The sequence below is a fragment of the Cetorhinus maximus genome, chromosome 6 (assembly GCF_964194155.1).
Source record: "Cetorhinus maximus chromosome 6, sCetMax3.hap1.1, whole genome shotgun sequence".
Taxonomy (NCBI): domain Eukaryota; kingdom Metazoa; phylum Chordata; class Chondrichthyes; order Lamniformes; family Cetorhinidae; genus Cetorhinus; species Cetorhinus maximus.
In genome coordinates, this window is record NC_135884.1 from 15,052,438 (window position 1) to 15,068,752 (window position 16,315).

The 16,315-nt window shown below is 41.8% G+C and overlaps 1 protein-coding gene across 2 annotated transcripts; it reads right to left on the reverse strand.

Moving 5' to 3' along the window:
- Window positions 1-664: 664 nt before the first annotated feature.
- Window positions 665-15,575, reverse strand: LOC144681301 (uncharacterized). Of its 2 annotated transcripts, XM_078542903.1 has the most exons (5): window positions 15,410-15,575; window positions 12,681-12,836; window positions 5,975-6,119; window positions 3,846-4,109; window positions 665-2,043 (listed from the first exon to the last, which is right to left on the reverse strand). In XM_078542903.1, the coding sequence occupies exons 2-5, from the start codon at window positions 12,825-12,827 to the stop codon at window positions 1,862-1,864; spliced, it is 738 nt and encodes a 245-aa protein (XP_078399029.1). In that variant the 5' UTR covers window positions 12,828-12,836; window positions 15,410-15,575; the 3' UTR covers window positions 665-1,861. The 2 variants fall into 2 exon arrangements, with proteins under 2 accessions (XP_078399029.1, XP_078399030.1); XM_078542904.1 differs by lacking the exon at window positions 12,681-12,836.
- Window positions 15,576-16,315: the final 740 nt, after the last annotated feature.

Here is a 16,315-nt window from a genome sequence, read left to right on the forward strand (position 1 = left end):
AACTGTTGATAAACCAACCATTCTAAATGCAAAAATTCACAGGGCACAATATTCCACACAAGTATGAACTACGGTGACAAAGTTCCTTACACTGATCCATTAACATCTCCATTTTACATACAATGAGTCAGGGATGTCCAAACTACAGCGCATAGTCACCTGCAGCCTGCATACCTTAGTAACCTGGTACATGAATCCCTGGCAATTCAGTTCTATTTGTATAGATATTTATTATTATCTGGTTTGTTGTGTTTAATTTTACAGGTCCAAAATGACTGTTCACAACATTAGGACCTCAACATGCCCTGAATCAGAAAACTAGGACCTGGTAGCAGATATGGTGTTTGAGATATATGCAAATCAATGGAAACATTGCTGTAAACTTTATACATGACCCATGAGACTCAGTGCTATTCCAATAGATGGTCCACAAAGATAAAAAGTTTCCAATGTTCCTACAATAGCATCTCTTAAATGACCGGTCCATTCACTGCCTTACGTCATTTGCAACATGAAGTGCTATAACATTCAGCGTGTAAGTTGCATGTGGGTGTAACTGACTTCCAACTTGGACCCCCTGTTTTATTATTAAAATGTACCATGCATTTCTATATGCTGCATCACTATGAAACATGCCATAGTACTCATGGCAACAGAGCAGTGATCAGTGGGAATGTTCAATTTATTTAAAAGAAGTTTTGAATTACAAAAAGAGTTGCCCTGTCATAGGGTCACATTGAAGAACTTCCTCTGCTCCTGCAAGATTCAAAACTGGACACTACAATGTGCAATTTCTGCACTTTATTTGCAAAACACTGTTAACCATTAACAAAAGGTTACTTTTGACAAAAATGTTAATAAATTCTAAACAGATGTCATACGCGTGTTTAATAATCTAGAACCGAAAACAAAATACCGATTTGCTGGAAATCTGAAATAAAAACATAAAATGCTACAAATGTTCAGCGGAATCTGTGAAGAGAGGAACCGGGTTAAGGTTTCAGATCTGTAAATTTTCATTAGAACTGGAAAACGTTAATGATGCAACAGTTAATAAGCAAGTAACGAGACAGTAAAAAGGTGGATGGGGTGGAGTGGGGGGAGAATAATCTGTGCTAGATTTTCCTTGTTTCCCTCCTCCGCGGCCACTTTGTCATAATCATCTACACCTCCTTTGCACCTATTGTTTGTTTCTTTGCAAGTGCCATATCACCATCTTTTGCCATATGGTTTGATCTCTTTGTCATTTAGGCACTTCCAAACTCTACCTTTTCATGGACCTTCCCCTTTGTTCTCCAACACCCCCCGCCCCACCCCAACCCTACCTCCTCCCACCCCTAACTGTACTTGCTTAAAAATTGTTAATCTTTTGACATCTCCACTTCTGAAGAAAGGTCATTGACCTGAAGGACAAACTCCTGTTTGTCTCCACAGAGGCTGCCTGATCTGCTGAGTATTTCCAGCAATTTCTGTTTTTATTTTTAATATCTATGCATGTGGGAATCATGTGTAATGTGTGTGGAGAAGCAGTCAATGGTCCTGCTTTCCATGTTAAATGGGAAACAAAGTGAAGTTCTGATGAAAGGTCACAGAGCTGAAATGTTAACTCTGTTTCTCGCTCCACCGATGCTGCCAGGCCTGCTGTGTACTTCCAGCCTTTTCTGTTTTTATTATTGAAGCCAATGACGTTTCTATGTTCCACTTATATTCACCAACCTCTCAGACAGAGCGTGTGATGGACATGGAGATGGAGAGATATCCGTCTAATGTTTGTGTTTATTTAATGTGCAGCTTCAGCACACAATCTATAGCCAAAGCATTTATTAGAGGAACCCCTTGTTGCAATCAATTCACATCATAATTATGTTTTCAAGGGAGTTGTGCTCTCTTCGAAATGTAACCCATGTATTCTTGCTGCGTCCATGCTCTCTGTCACATTCATTGGATTTCGTAGTAGGTAGTTTGTAAATTTCACCTGCCTCACACTCTGGTCCAAGGAATCCAACTGATGGGAAATCTCTGCGAGCTCTTTGTTCATTTTTTCTGTTTAGGTTAATAAAAAAAAATTAGCTTCGATCAGATATCGCATATTCAGAATTTTCTCTTGGAAATTAGAAAAGTTCTTCCGTTCCTTTGTGGAGTTCTCCTGGACTACGTGCACTCCTGCACTTAGCATAAAGGACGAACTGGCCAAACAGCTCCCCAGACTTTGCTAATGTTACTTGATACTGTTGGGTAGATGATGTGTGGGAGTGGGCTGGAGTCACTCCTCTCCTGAACTTTTCCTCCCTTCTTGGAAGAAAGTAGCTAATCGTTTGTTAGATTCTTCCTCGTTGCCAAGAGCTGAGTTGAGGAACTGAGCCTTATGGGGAATTGCTAGCACAAACCCAACATCCTATCACACTGGGCCATTGAAACTTAAAAACCAACATGCTGACCCTCGTTAAGAATATTTTGTCTGCATCTACCCGCAGAGGCTGCAACACTTTTCATTCCGACGTAAATGCTGACACCAAATGCTGACACTATTTCCAATTAGGATGCGATACTGAAGCGAGTATCGCTAGCGATCCACAGTACTAATTAGGCTCCAGTGTCAAATGTGCAACTCCCACTGGAGAAGCATATTTTAAGCCCAGGGCTTGGAGTTCAATATGAGTGCTAACAGCTCCCGGTAGAGCATGTGGGGGTGTCAGAAACCTAACACTTTCTTCATGTCATTAGTTTGTGACCATCATGCACACGCCACTGTCTATGCTCCGCACCCAGTTTACATTGTTTTCACTTCAAATACAAATTTGGGAAAGCTTTTTTTTAAAATGGAATCTGCAGCTTTTTAAAGCAAAGCAACTTGTGTCCAGTAAAAAAATAACCTCTCTATTTCACAGGTAGTAGGTCTAAAGCCACCCAGAAGCACACTATTTGTTTCAGAAACTCTATGTCACTGAATCTTGCATCAAAACACACCTTCTGACTTGAAATTATGTGTTTGACTTCATTGAGATGGAGGATAGCTGGGGACCTGGTCATGGGGGGAGAAAAAACAAGAGCTTCAGTCTGATTACAGTACTGGTAGGTGCTCGAGTGCTAATCACTCAAAACCTGCTCTGCTGGGTGGTCAGGTCATTCGGATGCCTGACACCAGACTCCCAAAGCAACTGCTCTGCTTGGAACTCAGTCATACGGTCAAGGAGCAGGAGTAGGCCATTCAGCCTCCTGACCTGCTCCGCCATTTAGTAAGATCATGGCTGATCTGATAGTAACCTGAAATCTGCATCCCACCTACGCCTGATAACCTATCACCCGCTTGCTTGCCAAGAATCTATCCACCTCTGCCTCAAAAAATATTCAAAGACTCTCAGGAAGACAGTGGAAATGCTTTTGGGATGTCCTCAAAGCCTCTCTGAAGAGCTCAAGCATCCCTGTCGACTCGTGGGGGGCCCTGACTTGTGACCGACCAAAATGCAGAAGGTTCATTCGGGAAGGCAGCGAACACACTGGGGATCTTAATCGGGAACAGCAGAGGCGTGGGAGAGGGTGCACAAACCTCCAAACAACTCAACTATCCAAACCTTCAAGCACCACCTGCCCCACATGTGGCAGAGTCTGCAGATCACACATTGGACTAAATCAGCCATCTCAGAACCCACCAAACCAGAGTGAAAGAAAGTCACCCTTGATACTGAGGGGCTGCCTAAGAAGGAGAAGAGGAGTGATTTCTTGAAGGCTGAATCAAAAACAAGCACAATCCTTCAGAGGTGCAAAGCAAGGTGACACACAGCTTCCAATAATGGCCAAGACATGGATCAAGTTTGAAGAGAAATGATCAGACAATTCAAACTTACCTGTATAGTAAACAGTGAACATTCCAATGGCAATGCTGACCAGCACCAGCGTGATTAATACTGCATAGAAAACTTTATCACAGCTGGTAGACTGGCAGCAAACGCAGCTGCACTCGCATTGATCTCGGGACTCTCGGACTGAATCGGCCAAATGACTGAAGGCTGGATCACGCTCTCTCTCTTCCAGCAAAGAAGCAGTCACCAGCCCATTTGCCGAGGTCTCCTGAGCAATCAAGATGGTTGAAGGCCTCGAACTGGTTTGACCTGCAATAATGATAATGCAATAATAGTGAATAATGCAACAATATTTAAAAATAGCGATCCTTTTCTCCAAACAGCTGAGCGATGCTTCTGTACGAAATCTACCTGTTGAATGGAATGGTTTCCAACAGACATTTCGGGCGATTTCTTTGGAAATAATAAAGTGCCACCTTGTCTTTACACAGCTCCTTCAACATTGTAAACGTGTCAAGGTGCTAAACAAAGGAGAGAAAGGGAATGCTGATTTTTATTAGTTTTTAAAATTTTTTCATAGGATGTGGGTGTCACTGGCAAGGCCAGTATTTGTTGCCGATGCCTTGAACTGAGTGGCTTTCAGAGGGCAGTTAACTGTCAACTGCATTGCTGTGGGTCTGGAGTCAAATGTAGGCCAGACCAGGTAAGGATTGCAGATTTCCTTTGCTAAAGGGCATTAGTGAATCAGATGGATTTTTACAACAATTGATGGTAGTTTCGTGGTCGCCATCACTAAGATTAGATTTACATTCAAATTGAGTTTAAATTCCACCAGCTGCCATGGTGGGACTTGAACCCGTGTCCCGAGAGCATTAGCCTGGGCCCCTGGATTACTAGTCCAGTGACATTATCATTATGCCACCGTCTCCCCTTGAGTAGCATCAAGGGAAGTAACCAAAGGAATGGTCAGAGAGACAGGCTTTTGAAAGTGAGAAAGGTAGAAAGACAGAGGGAATCCAGTTCACAGGGCCAAGTAAGCTGAAGGCTCCAACACAGAAGCGAAATGGAGGCAGATGGGCTGCACAGTTATCCAGAGTCACCAAAACAGAGGGCACCTAAGCCAAATGGTTGTAGGTTCAAGTTCTACACCAGAGCACATAGTCTAGGCTGACATGTCAGTGCAGTACAAAGGAAGAGCTACAATGGCACAAGTGCTGTCTTTCAGTTGAGATATTAAACAAGGCTCCATCTGCTTTCCCAGGTTACATAAAAGACCCCATGGCACAATATTGAAGGAAAGCGGGGAAGCTATCCCTGGTACCATGGTCAATATTTATCCCTCAAACAACATCACTAAAAGCAAGTTATCTGGTTATTATCATATTGCTGTTTGTGTGACTGTGCAGTGCTTAAATTTGCTTACAAATTTTCTTCATTACAACAGTGACTAAACTTCAAAGATGCTTCATAAAGCACTTTGGAACACACCTGAGTTTCTGAAACACACTATATAAAACACATAAACGCTTAAGCCTTTTCAAACGTTTGAATATTTTAATTAGATCACCCACCCCACCGTGCTCTGGAAAACATGGTCACTGTTTTTCAGGTCTTTCAGGTAACTATTTCCTTTAATCCCTGTTATCACTCCAGTAGATCATTAATGTTCCTTGCCCTTGCTTCCGATATCCAGTCTAAAATCTGATGCTGCAACTGTGATCTCATCAACAGTTTGCACAATTTTTTGCACATCACTTCCTTGCTTTCACACTCGGTGCTAATTTATGTAAAGTCTACAGTGCTATTTACCCTTTTTTAAAATATAGGTTTTTGTATCCTTAGAGCACTTTTTTCCATCACTCCATTGAAATTTATATGAAACATTTGAGAGCACCATTTTGGATATATTTCATTTCTCTCAAAAAGTAGTATCTGTTTATCTACATTGATCATATACCTGCCCACTCCCCTAACCTGTCTCTGTCCACTTGCAATTCCCCTCAGAGTTTTTTTATGTCTCAGAGCTACATTTTGTCAACCTTACTGTCTGTAGCCATTCCTTTAACGCATGTCTTAATCTCTGAAGCAAATTCTTTTATCCAGCACTTTATTACAGATGCATTGATTTGAATTGATGACATATTTAAAACACAGATTGTCAACACAGCAGTTACCTGAATAAGACTTAGTGACCTCGAGGCTGGAGTTGGTGCGATGTAAGTCATTAATAGACCCCACAACATGGAGTACAATCTCTTGCGGGTCACTGTCGCTCTGCATTGAGGATCTAACTGAACTGGAAGGTGCCACTTTCAATATCTGCATTAAAACAAGAGCAAAAACACCATTGTCATTCACAAAGGGATTAAAGCACAGTGAAAGCTGCTTGCACAGCAGAGAGTCTTTACTGAGCTTACGCGAAGGAGCTCAGTGCTTGATCCAGATGATTGAGGGGCTGCTGTTGGACCAGCAGACAGGAGTGGATGAAGCAGCTCTCCAACATGACACCAAGCTTGCCACTTCATAACCTAGCCATAGTCACTCTCACCTCCCACATATTGCACTAGTTGGAACAAGTCCAAGACCATCATCACTAGTCACATATGGTTTTGTATGCACAAATCCAGATAGTCAACTTTGGCGGGTAGTGGGCAGGATGGTATGGGCGGGATGGGGAGGGGGGCTGGTTGCGATGGCGGTAAGGGAGGCAGAAAAGATCTTCGGTGGGAAAGGTAATCTCTGACTCCATTGTTTTCTGCATTCAAAGAGGATTCTCGACTATTGGCCATGTCTTCAGTTCACTGGACCTTGTTGCTGTTTAAATTTGCTGTTTAAACCCTTCAACCTCCCACTTCTCCCTTAAGACTATCCTTAAGATCCGTCTCGTTGACCAAACACTGGTCACCCCCTTCTAGTCTCTCCTTCTCTGCCCTGGCATTCATCTTTCCACTTATACCAACAAGAATTTACATTTATATAGAGCCTTTGATGTAGTGAAATGTTCCAATGGTCACTGGAGTGTAATCAAATAAAAATTGAGTCAAAGGAGGAGACATCAGGACAGGTGATCCAAAACTTGGACAAAGAGAAAAGTTTTAAGTAGTGTCTTAAAGTAAGTGGTGGAGAGGTTTAGAAAGGGAATTTAATTCAGCTGAAGGCAAGGCCAACAATGGTGGAGTGAAGGAAGTTGGGGATTTATTTTTTCTACCTTATTGCTGGTATACCAATGTTAGTTGCTGTCTCTCCTAGTTAGAGCTAAAAATAACTTTTCATTTGCTTTCTTAGTTTGTATGGTTTTGTATATTTCCTGGCAGTTGCTGGGAGGGAGATGAAGGTTATTGGCTGTTAAAGTTATTTAGGTGTATGTGTGAATTTAAGGAGGTGAAGACCACTGAATGCTATAATTTATAACAATATTTTTTAATATTAATACTATGTTTAATCAAAAATGTGGTTATATGTCTCAATATTATTTCTAACAACGAACAGAAGATCAATAAGTCTGCCCTCGTGACTCAGCTAAAGTAATGAATAGTTTCAATACACAAAAACTATCATGAACAGTTCAGGTTAGATCCCCAGTCAATGCAGAGTTCTCTAACAATGGATCTAGGAGGGGTAAGTCATTGCAGGTGTTCCTCAGGGTAGTGTCTTAGGCCCAAGCAACTTCAGCTGCTTCCCTCCATCATGAGGTCAGAGGTGGGGATGGTCACTGATGATTGTACAGTATACAGTACCATTCACAAATCCTCAGATACTGAAGCAGTCCATGCCCATGTGCAGCAAGACCTGGACAACATTCAAGCTTGGCCTGGTAAGTGGCAAGTAACATTCATGCCACACAAGTGTCAGGTAGTAAGTGTCTCCAACAAGAGAGGATCTAATCATTTCCCTTTGATGATCAACAACTTTATCATCACTGAATCCCCCACCATCAACAGTCTGGGGTGACCAGAAACTTAGTCTCACCCCCTCTGCAGGTTGCCCTTGTGGTGGCTGCATTGGTGAAGAGGCCATTGTCTATCTCCTTCTGGAATGTACCTTTACAAAGAGGGTCTGGAGAGAGATGTAGTGGTTTTCGTCGAGGTTCATCTCAAGCAGGACTCTGTACTCCACAATCTGTTCCCAGGGATGCAGACCGAGATAAACATCAATTGTGTCTAGAGGACCATCAACTCGGTGAATGACACTCCTTGGTCTTCCTGTGCAAAGAGTCATCCTCGACCAAGTTCCAGCCTTGGTCAAGGTCTAGGACTATGTGGAGGGGCATACACTAAAGCTTGGAGCAGCCGCCACAGAAGCACAATGGGGAAAGGTCACTGTCTAAGGTCTTTCAATCATGGTGCACTTGGGGGCTAGAAACTGTGTAGAATCACTCTGGCTGTATGCCTACCATGGAATGTACATTGTGAATATCAAGTATATGGAAATTGTGTTCAGACACCTCAGATGGAACATGCTTTGTGGAGTACATAAGAACATAAGAAATAGGAACAGGAGTAGACCATTCGGCCCCTCGAGCCTGCTCCACCATTCAATAAGATCATGGCTGATCTTCTTGTGTTTCGATTTCCGCATTCCCATCTAACCCCGGTAACGTTTGATTCCCTTGCCTAACAAGAATCTATCTACCTCTGCCTTAAAAATATTCAATGACCCCGCTTCCACCACCTTCTGAGGCAGAGTTCCAAAGTCGCACAAACCTCTGAGAGAAAAAAATTCTCATCTCTGTCCTAAAAGGGCATTTTAAAACAGTGCCCCCTAGTTCTGGACTCACCCGCAAGAGGAAACATCCTTTCCGTGTCCACCTTGTCAAGGCCGTTCAGGAAAGTTGAATTTTATTGCACTTTCAATTCACAATGTTTTGTAATATACTTTTACAAATCTTACGAATAAAGTAAATCTTTGGGCAAAGAATAAACTTAACTGGTGATGTATGCTTAGGGGCAAAGGGCAAGGTTAGAATGCTCACTGAGTGCTTTGAATCAGCGTTTACTGAGGAAAAGGAGCTAACAAAATATCAGTAGAAGCAAAAATGGTAGAGGTAATGGATGGAGTGAGAACTGATAGGGAGGATGTACTAGAAAGACTGGCTATGTTTAGAGTGGTTTATGCTAGGTTTATGGTCCAGATGGCTTGCACCCCAGGTCGCTAAGGGGAGTGAGGGTAGAGATAGCAGAAGGGCTTGCCATGATCTTCCAATCTTCCCTAGATATGGGGAAGGTGCCAAAGGATTGGAATGTGGCAAATGTGACATCCTAGTTCAAGAAATTGTGCAAGGACATTCTTACTAACAACATGCTGGCCAGTTTAATGTCAGTGGTGGGTAAGGATTTAGAGAAAATAATCAGGGAGAAAATTACAGGCACCTGGAGAGGTTGGAGTTAATTAAGGAGAGCCAGTGTGGATTTGTAAAAAGTCAGATTATATTTGAAAAATCTAATTGAATTTTTAAATTAAATAACAGAGAAGGTTGATGAAGGGAATGCAGTGGATGGTGTTGAACTGGATTTTCAGAAAGCATTTGAGAAAGTAGCATAAAAAGCTAGTTAACAAAATTGAGGCTCTTGTATAGGAGGATCAATGTCAGCTTGGACAAAAAATTGGCTTAAGGACAGAAGGCCAGAGTAAATGGTTGTTTTTCAGACCAGAGGAGGGTAACGGTGTTCCACAAGAGTCAGTGTTAGGATCACTGTCTTGATTGATATATAATTTGGAAGTGTGGCAAACAGTGAGGATGATATCAATCGACTGCAACAGGACACCATGGAATGGGCATTAAAGTGCCAGATGAAATTTAATACAGGGAAGTGTGAGGTGATGCATTTTGTCAGAAGGAAAGGGGAGAGGGAATATAGACTTAATAGCATAGTTCTAAAGAGTATGCAGGGGCAGAGGACCTGGGGTTCATGTGGTAGGACATATCGAAAGAGTAGCCAGCAAAGCATAAGAGGTCTTTGGCTTCATAAATAACACTATTGAATACAAAAGCTGAACCTTTTTTCAAGCTCTGGTTAGGCCACAACTAGAGTATTGTGTCCTGATCTGGTCATCTCACTTTAAGAAGGATGTGAAGGTTCTTTAGACGGTGCAGAGGAGATTTGTCAGGGTGGTTCTAGAGAAAAGGGATTTTAGCTACCAGGTTAGGTTGGTGAAGCTAAGATTGTTCTCCTTGGAGAAAAGGAGGTTGGGGAGAGATCTGATATAGGTGTATAAGATTATGATAGGTTTAGATAAAGGTAGACAAAGAAGAGCAGTTCCCATTAGCTGATGACACATGGACGAGAGGAGGCAGATTTAAAAGGCAGATTTAATGTGTTGGGCAAGAGATAAAGGGGAATGTGAGAAGCGAGTAGTAATGATATTGAATTTGCTGCCTGTGATGGTGGTAAAAACAGAGACAGTCAATGATTAAGAGGAAATTGCATAGGCACTAGTTAAATAAACTTGCAGGGCTATAGTGATAGAGCTGGGGAATGGGTCTGACTGGATTGCTCTACAGAGAGTGAGCACATTCTCGATGAACTGAATGATCTCCTTCTGTGCCATGATGACTGTATAGACCAGCTAGTGGCTAGAAGAGCCAGTCAGAGAATGGGAATTATGTGGCGAGTAACTCACCTCCTGACTCCTCAAAGCCTGTCCACCATCTACAAGGAACAAGTCAGGTGTGATCAAATACTCTCCATTTTCCTGGATGATTGCAGCCCCAACGACACTCTAGAAGCTCGGCATCATTCAGGACAAAGAAGCCCACCACACCAGCAGTTCAGCCATTACCTTAAACATTCATTTGCTCCACCACCAGTGATATTCATATGCACGATCTAAGATACACCGCAGCAACTGGCCAAGGCTCCTATAACAGCACCTTCAAATCCTTTTTTTCATTTCATGAGATGTGGGAGTGGCTGGCTAGGTCAGCATTTATTGCACAACCTGATTGCCCTTGTTCAGAAGGCATTTAAGAGCCAGTCACATAATTGAGTCTGGACTCACATGTAGTCACAAGGTGGCAGATTTCCTTCTCAAAAGAGCATTTCTAACTTGGAACTATTTCGCTGTTTCCTTCACTCTTCCTGGGTCAAAACTCCCTTCCTAACAACACTATGTGTGTACCTACAACACATGGGCTGCAGCTGTTCAAGAAGGCACCTCCACCACTTTCTCATGGGCATTTAGGAATGGGCAACAAACGCTGGCCTAGATAGCGATGTTCCCATCCCTTGAAAGAATAGAAAGCAAGTCAACAGAATTCCAAATTCCTGACTCTGGCTAGAATTGAATGTGCGTAGACACCACAAGGTGAAGACAGGACTGGACTTGGCTATGATGGCTCCGGTGCTCAAACAACCTTAACTATCTGGGTTTATGCACAGAAAATGTTCATTTGCAAAAATTAGCAGAGGTTAACAAGCAGTTGTAGAGCGATACAGCTGCAAAGGATCAGTGACCTTCGAGAGGAAGAGAGAAACAATGGCAGTTAAAGGAGGGGAAAGAAACGTGGTACCAATTTTTAACCTAAACCACATTTGAAACAAAGTAGAGGGTTGATAATTCCTTTCAAATAAACTCAAATTGTCCCCTTTTTGTCATCACTACACAAGCATGATGTAGCTGGTGAAATTTTCTCCATCCATTCTCTAATCCTCATATGGAGTAGAGCACTTTATTTAGTTAGGTTAAACCAGATTTTAATGTGCTGCACTCACTTGCCTGGTTTATGCATTGGAATTCTCAATATCACAAAAAAGACAGAAGCATTGGGGAAAAAAAAATGCAAAAAAGGATTTACAAGGATGGTGCAAGAATCGAGAGATTATAGTAACTGAACAGGTTGGGCTCTTTTCTTTAGAAAAACTTGGTTTCGAGGTAACATGATAGAATGCTTCAAAATGATTAATGTGTTGAACAGGGCAAAAGTGGAGAAATTGTTCCCACTTGTGGGGGAATCCAAAACTAGGGGCCATAAATACAAGGCAGTTCTTCATAAATTCATTAGGGAAATAAAGAGAAATTTCATTATTTGGTGTGGTTAGAAAGTGGAACGCACTACAACAGAAGTGGTTGAGACAAATAGCTCAGGTGTTTTTGAAAGGAAACTAGATGAGTACATGAGAGGTAAAGAATTGAAAATAAGCTGTAAGACTGGGATGAGACTTGTGTGGAATATAAACACCAGCACATTGGGCCAAATGGCCTGTTTCTATGCTGTACATGTGATGTAATACACAGTGGAGAATTCTCATATTATTGCTAATCAACACTCTCCTCATTTTCCAAATATGTGATAAAGTTTTATTTTGCAAATCATTGCCTACCTATGTAAGAGAATATTTTATATTTATAGTCTGCAATGCCTAAAAGTGATGATTAAATCAGTGCTAAATTAGTGGTAACAAATACTCCGTGTTTTGAATTCCTGTTTTCCCCCATCTCTCCGACCTATGATTGGGTGCAATTTCACAGCTGCTAGCCGTCCTTCTATAACTCACCCAAACAGCCAATCTTGATGAACGAGCCCAGACTGAGAATGGGAAGTAACATAGCCCAGCCTATACGTCTCCTCATCTGACTACTATTCCTTCCAGCTTAGCTCGCTGGTTTGTAGTGAGCTAACTTCAGTGCTGTTTTCTTTCCCCCTAATCCAGGGGCACTGAGGTTAATTGTATTGCTGCTATCCAGTTCTGATCAGTTAACTCACTCTACAGATAAGTGCGCTGTACGGTGTAGAACTTACCAACTAAGCCATCGAAGAATTCACCAATCCAAAGTACATTTCACAGCTAAAAACTATTTTCCATTAAGTGCCAATAATACCCAAATACTACAGCACATGGGAATATCCCATCCACACAATAACTTGTATTTACATGGTACCTTTGATATGAGACAGGTGGTGGTGAAATAGAGCCGAGTGTCATCAGTGTACATGTGGAAACAGACTCTGTTTTCAGGTGATGCTGCTGAGGGGTAGCATATAGATGAGAAATAGAAGGGGACCAAGGATAGATTCTTGGAGGACATCAGAAGTAACTGTGCGGGAGCGGGAAGAGAAACCATTGCAGGCGATAAAAACAAAATACTGCGGATGCTGGAAATCTGAAACAAAAACAGAAAATGCTGGAAAAACTCAGCAGGTCTAACACAGCATCTGTGGAGAGAAAAACAGAGATAACGTTTCAAGTCTGTATGAGTCTTCTTCAGGTGATTGTCTAGCTATGGCTGGATAGGTAAGAATGGAACGAGGAGAATGCAGTCCCACTCAGCTGGAAAATGGTGGAGTGGCGTTGGAGGAGGATGTGGTCACAGGTCAAGAAGGATAAAGGCGAATAACTTACCTTTGTCACAGTCACATAGAATGTCATTTAATAAGCCTTTGTGATACTGTAGAGGCAGAAACCTGATTGGAGGGATTCAAAAATGGAGTTCCGGGAAAGATATCAAGGATTTGGAAGGTGACAACACATTCAGGAATTTGGAGAGGAATGGAAGGTAGGAGGCAGGGAAGCAGTTTGCAAGGTCAGAGGGCTATGGATTGTTTTTTGGAAGTGGTGACGGAGACAGATTTAAAGGGAAACAGAATTACCTGGAAAAACTCAGCACCCAAGGGTCGTGAGGACTCGAAACGTCAACTGTTTTCTTCTCCACCGATGCTGCCAGACCTGCTGAGTTTTTCCAGGTAATTATGTTTTTGTTTTGGATTTCCAGCATCCACAGTAGCTTTTAGCTTTTTGTTTTTATCACAGATTTAAAGGGGCTGGGCGAGGGGAGACTACTTTGAGGAATCAGAACCAATAACGGATTGCAGCTCAGGTGCAGTGTAAAGTCATCGCCACTTTACCCCAACAATATACCTTTAACTCCTGTCTCAAAAGAGAATCTTCTACTGTACCAGAAAGTTCATATTTCCATTCCTCACACCCAATGACGTGAAGATAAACGTAGGATGCAGATCTAGAGGTCGTTCTTTATCCAGAGGAAACTAGATCGGGGTGTCAGAACATGACTAAGGCCAACATCCTGAAAACTAGAAGCTGGAATTGGAAGATCGTAGGATTGTTACTTCATCTGAATGGGCCTTGATATGTATATATATATATATATATATATATATAATGCATTTAGCTTTGCTGTTGCAACAACAGTGATCTTAATGAGGTAGAACTGCTCCTTCTGTTTGCTTAGAGGGGGCCCCAGAGGAAGTAATCTCCCTGCCAATAGACACAGCCAGGTTTACTGATTTGCACGAGTGCCTCTCTGCTCATTGGCAATGGCTCTCACACACTGAACGGAATTTAGCTCAGATACGAAATTATGAACTGCTCTGCAGTATTAATATGTTACGAATCAGTCTACCCATTTTATGAAGAATTGTGTACTTCTGCGCTTCGTTCACCCGGGTCTACGTTGAAACTAACCATGTTGGCGCGAGCCAGAAACAGACGAATAAACGAGGCAAAATAGAAATGGAACCAAGCTTGAGACGTGGGGAAACAGAAGAAAATAAAGCCTTCGGTAAAATCTAATCATAAATGCACGGGATAAAACACGGTGTCTTTAAAGTGCTTCACAAAAGTGTGATTCAACGAGAAGTGACAATGAGCCAAAGGTAGAGATATTAGGAGGCAGGACTAAAAAGCCCGGTTAAAAAGGTTTCTTAATAAGCGTATTAAAGAACCATGTAAGTATATTAAAAGATTGATCCAAGGTGATAGCGAATCACATGCTTATTATGCACAGTGAGCTTAATTACAGAGTCATTCTTATATGTCCTTTTTTATATTTTCACACTCAAGGTAACAGCCAATGGGGCTTTAAACCTTTGAGTACAAGACCTGAAATAAAAGGTATTTAAAGTTTTGGATTTTTTTTCTTATTTTCTCCTTTCCTCTCCTTAAGGTGCTGGCTTATCCCAGGGGTACGGTTTCAATGCTCCTTCAGTACTTGGCTCATTGTTGTTTGTAACACGTTGGGTTGCAGAATAGCCAGTTTGACAGGGATGCATATAAATACAAGTATTAAGCGGTCAATTTACAATTTAAACCTGGTTTCTGATCGCGGCACAAGAGTAAGATCCCAGCCTCACCTAACACCAGCGTCTCTGTCTAACAATATGGAACTAGGGAGGATTTTAAAATGATTTATAAATACCAGCCTTTTTAAATATATATTTGCTACCTTTAGGGCCCCAGTTGTGGCCCCCAGGCACTGTCACTGGCTCAGATCAGCTAACACAGCACGGAGAAAGAATTTAATCACTCACTGGTTCAGTGGTTTGTGTAGTTTTGGACTGGACCACGCCGCATGGTCTATTCAGTACACGTGTACTTATTTAGCCACTCCGTAGCAACAATTAAAGAGATCTCCCATGTTACAAAAGAGAATTTCACAATTTACATGTGAATCAACATGTGCTGGCATGCCACTGAATCTGGTTCTAAATTATTTACCAAATTATATATGTAAACACGCGTGCAATTGATGTGGGTGCTGCATTATCAATTCCTGACCTACTTCTGCTCCTATGTCCATATGTAAAAGTCTAAATTGCTGTTATGAAACAATTCATCTTGCAAACTCCCATTTGCAAACTCAAAATCACTTACCTGGATTAAAAGCGCCAGGATAAATCTATTCTCACGACCAGCGATCAGAGACGGCGTTCTTTTACATTTTCTTCCCCTCGTCGACTGTGTAGTTCTGCAATGCTAACAGAATGGAAGGAACAGACCCAGAAGCAGCCCATGGAATGAAACTCGCCTGGGATCTTTCAGAGCTTTTTTTTTTGTGTGACAAAGGTCTGCTGTCAGCACTCACATTCACTTACTAAATAAATTCTCTTCTAAAATAGGAGTGATCCGAACATAACGAGTTAAAAATAGCCCGTTAGTTTACACTGAAGGCACTTCAGATAATGGTGCAGCTGTGAATAGCGCAGGGTTGAGGCAGTAAGACAGCTGCCGCCATCCTGCCAAGCAGCACATTTTCACTGGGCAGCTGAACAGGTAGAAAATACCAGCCGACCCTTCAGCAACAACGACCCAAAGGAAGAGCTGAGGGGGAAATCATAAATAGCAAGAGCGAAGATCGACAGCTGCATTTGAAACCACAATATCAAAAAGGAAGTCGATTTATACTTGAAAAGGAAAAAAAAAACAAATGTGCAGGGCTACAGGTAAAGTGTGGTGGAGTGGTCATTGAATGGGGGCCTTTCGAACAGCAGGCATAGCCACGATGGGCCGAATACTTTCACTTTTGCTATGGTCAGGTTACTAGTTATTGGTCGACTGCATGATGCGTTTGATTTGTAGTTACATTTTTCTAATTGGCGTTTGACAACAATTACACATTTTAAAATTATTTTTGAACAGTTTTCAGTCAAAAATAAGCCAACTCAAAGGTTTCTGAAAATTCAATGTGATGCAATACCGGTTCCAACTGCACATGGAATCAGTGTTTCGGCATGGTTTTCTATCCACTAAGTTATGAAGTTCACTTCTGATTCATTTTTA